Consider the following 2,500-nt stretch of genomic DNA (forward strand, 5'->3'; position numbering starts at 1 on the left):
ACTGTTAATCCAGTTACATGTTGCTATTTACAAGTGCAGCCGAGAGGTTGAGCCAACGATTACCAGGATCCGTAGAATCTCCGGATCTCCACCCAAGCGGCCTAACCCCTGCGCCATACTGCCTTCCATATTGATGATTACAATGATAATAAAGGCAATAATCACAATAAAGATAATAATTTTAATAATCAAAATATAAAATGTTAAAGTGCTTTTAGCAACAGGAATGCTGCTTTGAAAATCTCTATCCCACAAGGACATACAAGAGGTGAGACTTGGGACCTTTCGCAACCTGTTGTTACTGCTTTTACGAGTAATGTTATCATTAGGTCTTGGAATGTGAACATGACGATGATGATGACGATAATGATAATGAATAATAACAGTCTTAAGAATCATTGTCATCATCATCATATTTCATAGCGTCACAAGCATATTTCCAGGTGATCTGATGACGTAATTTTTAACGCCGTATCCCACAACCGCGGGCGGGCTTGAATGTTATATGCGAATTCAAAAGGCAGAGGCGAGGTTAGATCTCGGCGGTTTCCACTTGAATGTTCGTTCAGTAACAGGAAATTTGGGAGACACGGAATGATCTGCTGAGTTTTGGCGATGGAAATACTGCAGGAAATTTGGAAACAAAACCTAAGGCCTCGCGCGGTTGTGGGATACGGTGGTAAAATTTTTCTTCCCAGTCCTCCAAATTACGTCACCAGATCACCTTGGTAGTGCGGCACAAGTTCTCTGCTGATAAATTGAGAAAGCTGTACATCTAATTCAATTAATTCACAAGAAATATAACCAGATCGAATCAAATGTTGGTTTTTGATAAGAGGACAGTAGACCACCACTAAACTCAACCCACATATGAAGGTGAGTCAGGAACTGCACCAACTCTGATTCCCCCAAATAGCAACGTACAGCGGGACTAATGCTACTGTTCATAGATGTTAGAACATTTCCCTAAGACATTTGATTCCGCTTCGGGGTTAGAACAACAGTTTGTGACTTTTACATAAGGAAGAGTAATTTGGCTGTATGGGACAGCCCACTTTTAATTGTCAAGAAGAATTGCCCAACAGCTTAGCTCATGCTCTGGTTGACTTTCATGCCCCTCAAAAGCTTGTGTTATTATGTTATCTTCTGGCCTATTTCCAGTATCTTTTGGTACTCTCTGATCCTTCTTGCACTTTGTGTGAATTTTTCCATGTCTCTTAAGGGCATCTGCTCGGCTAAAACGTTTGCCACATTCTTTGCATTCATACGGCTTCTCTCCAGTATGGACTCTTTCGTGTGTCTGTAAAGTTTTCCTGTGTCTGAAACACCTGTCGCACTGTTTGCATGTATAAGGCTTCTCTCCAGTATGGACTCTTTCATGTGTCTTTAAAGTGTCCCTGTGCCTAAAACACCTGCCACACTGTATGCACTCATAAGGCTTTTCTCCGCTATGGATTCTTTCATGTCTAATTAATGTCCCTGGTTGATTAAATTTTTTGTCACACTGTTTACATTCGTGAGGCTGATTTCCGGTACGACATTGCTCATATCTCCTCACACATACTTCGTGCTTTTTCTCTTCACTGTGGAGTCTTTCATGTCTCTTTCGACTTCCTACTTGACTGAAGCACTTACCACAGTGCTTGCATTCAAAAGGTCTCTCTCCAGTATGGATTCTGACATGTCTCTTTAATCCTGTTGCTCCCGTAAAACACTTTCTGCACTCTTTGCACTCATAAGGTTTTTCTCCAGTATGAATCATTCTATGCGTTCTTAAAGTTGCTAAATGACCAAAACACTTGCCACAATGATTGCATTTGTGAGGCTTCTGTCCAGTGTGGACTATTTCATGGTTCTTTAAAGTGAACAATCTACTAAAACACTTGCCACACTGTTTGCATTCATAGGGCTTCTCTCCAGTATGCACTCTTCGATGAAAACTTAGACTTTCTGGTTGAGAAAAACACTTGCCACAGTGTTCGCACTGATAAGGCCTTACTCCACTATGGATTCTTTCATGTTTCCTCAGGTCTCCTGGTCGTCTAAAGCACTGGTCACACTGTTTGCATCCATAGGGCTTTTCTCCAGTATGGATTCTTTCATGTACCTTTAGACCTCCTGCAAAACTAAAACACTTGTCACATTGCTTGCATTTATGAGGCTTTTGGCCAGTGTGGACTTTTCCATGCTCCCTCAAACTCCATCTTTGACTAAAGCACTTGTCACATTGTTTGCATTCATAAGGCTTCTCTCCAGTATGTACTCTTTGATGCAACTTTAGGTGTCCAGCTTGTCGAAAACACTTGCCACAGTGCTCGCACCTATATGGGCTTTCTCCACTATGGACTCTTTCATGTCTCCTGAGGCTCCCTGCTGTAGTAAAACAATTGCTGCACTGTTTGCATTTATATGGCTTCTCTCCAGTATGTGTTTTTACATGCATGCTTACATTTTGGATGAAACGAAACCGCTTGCCACACTGCTTGCATTCGTATGGCCT

General features: G+C 41.6%; 1 protein-coding gene across 1 annotated transcript in view; it reads right to left on the reverse strand.

Moving 5' to 3' along the window:
- LOC137968257 (zinc finger protein 850-like) overlaps positions 1–2,500 on the reverse strand; it is a 25,423-nt gene that overhangs the window by 16,732 nt on the left and 6,191 nt on the right. The window contains exon 2 of the mRNA XM_068814868.1: positions 1,061–2,500. This exon is cut by the window's right edge and continues 257 nt beyond it. Coding sequence (XP_068670969.1) covers positions 1,061–2,500 — 1,440 coding nt within the window. The remainder of the gene's footprint in view (positions 1–1,060) is intronic.

The sequence above is a fragment of the Montipora foliosa genome, chromosome 8, assembly GCF_036669935.1.
Source record: "Montipora foliosa isolate CH-2021 chromosome 8, ASM3666993v2, whole genome shotgun sequence".
NCBI classification, from domain to species: domain Eukaryota; kingdom Metazoa; phylum Cnidaria; class Anthozoa; order Scleractinia; family Acroporidae; genus Montipora; species Montipora foliosa.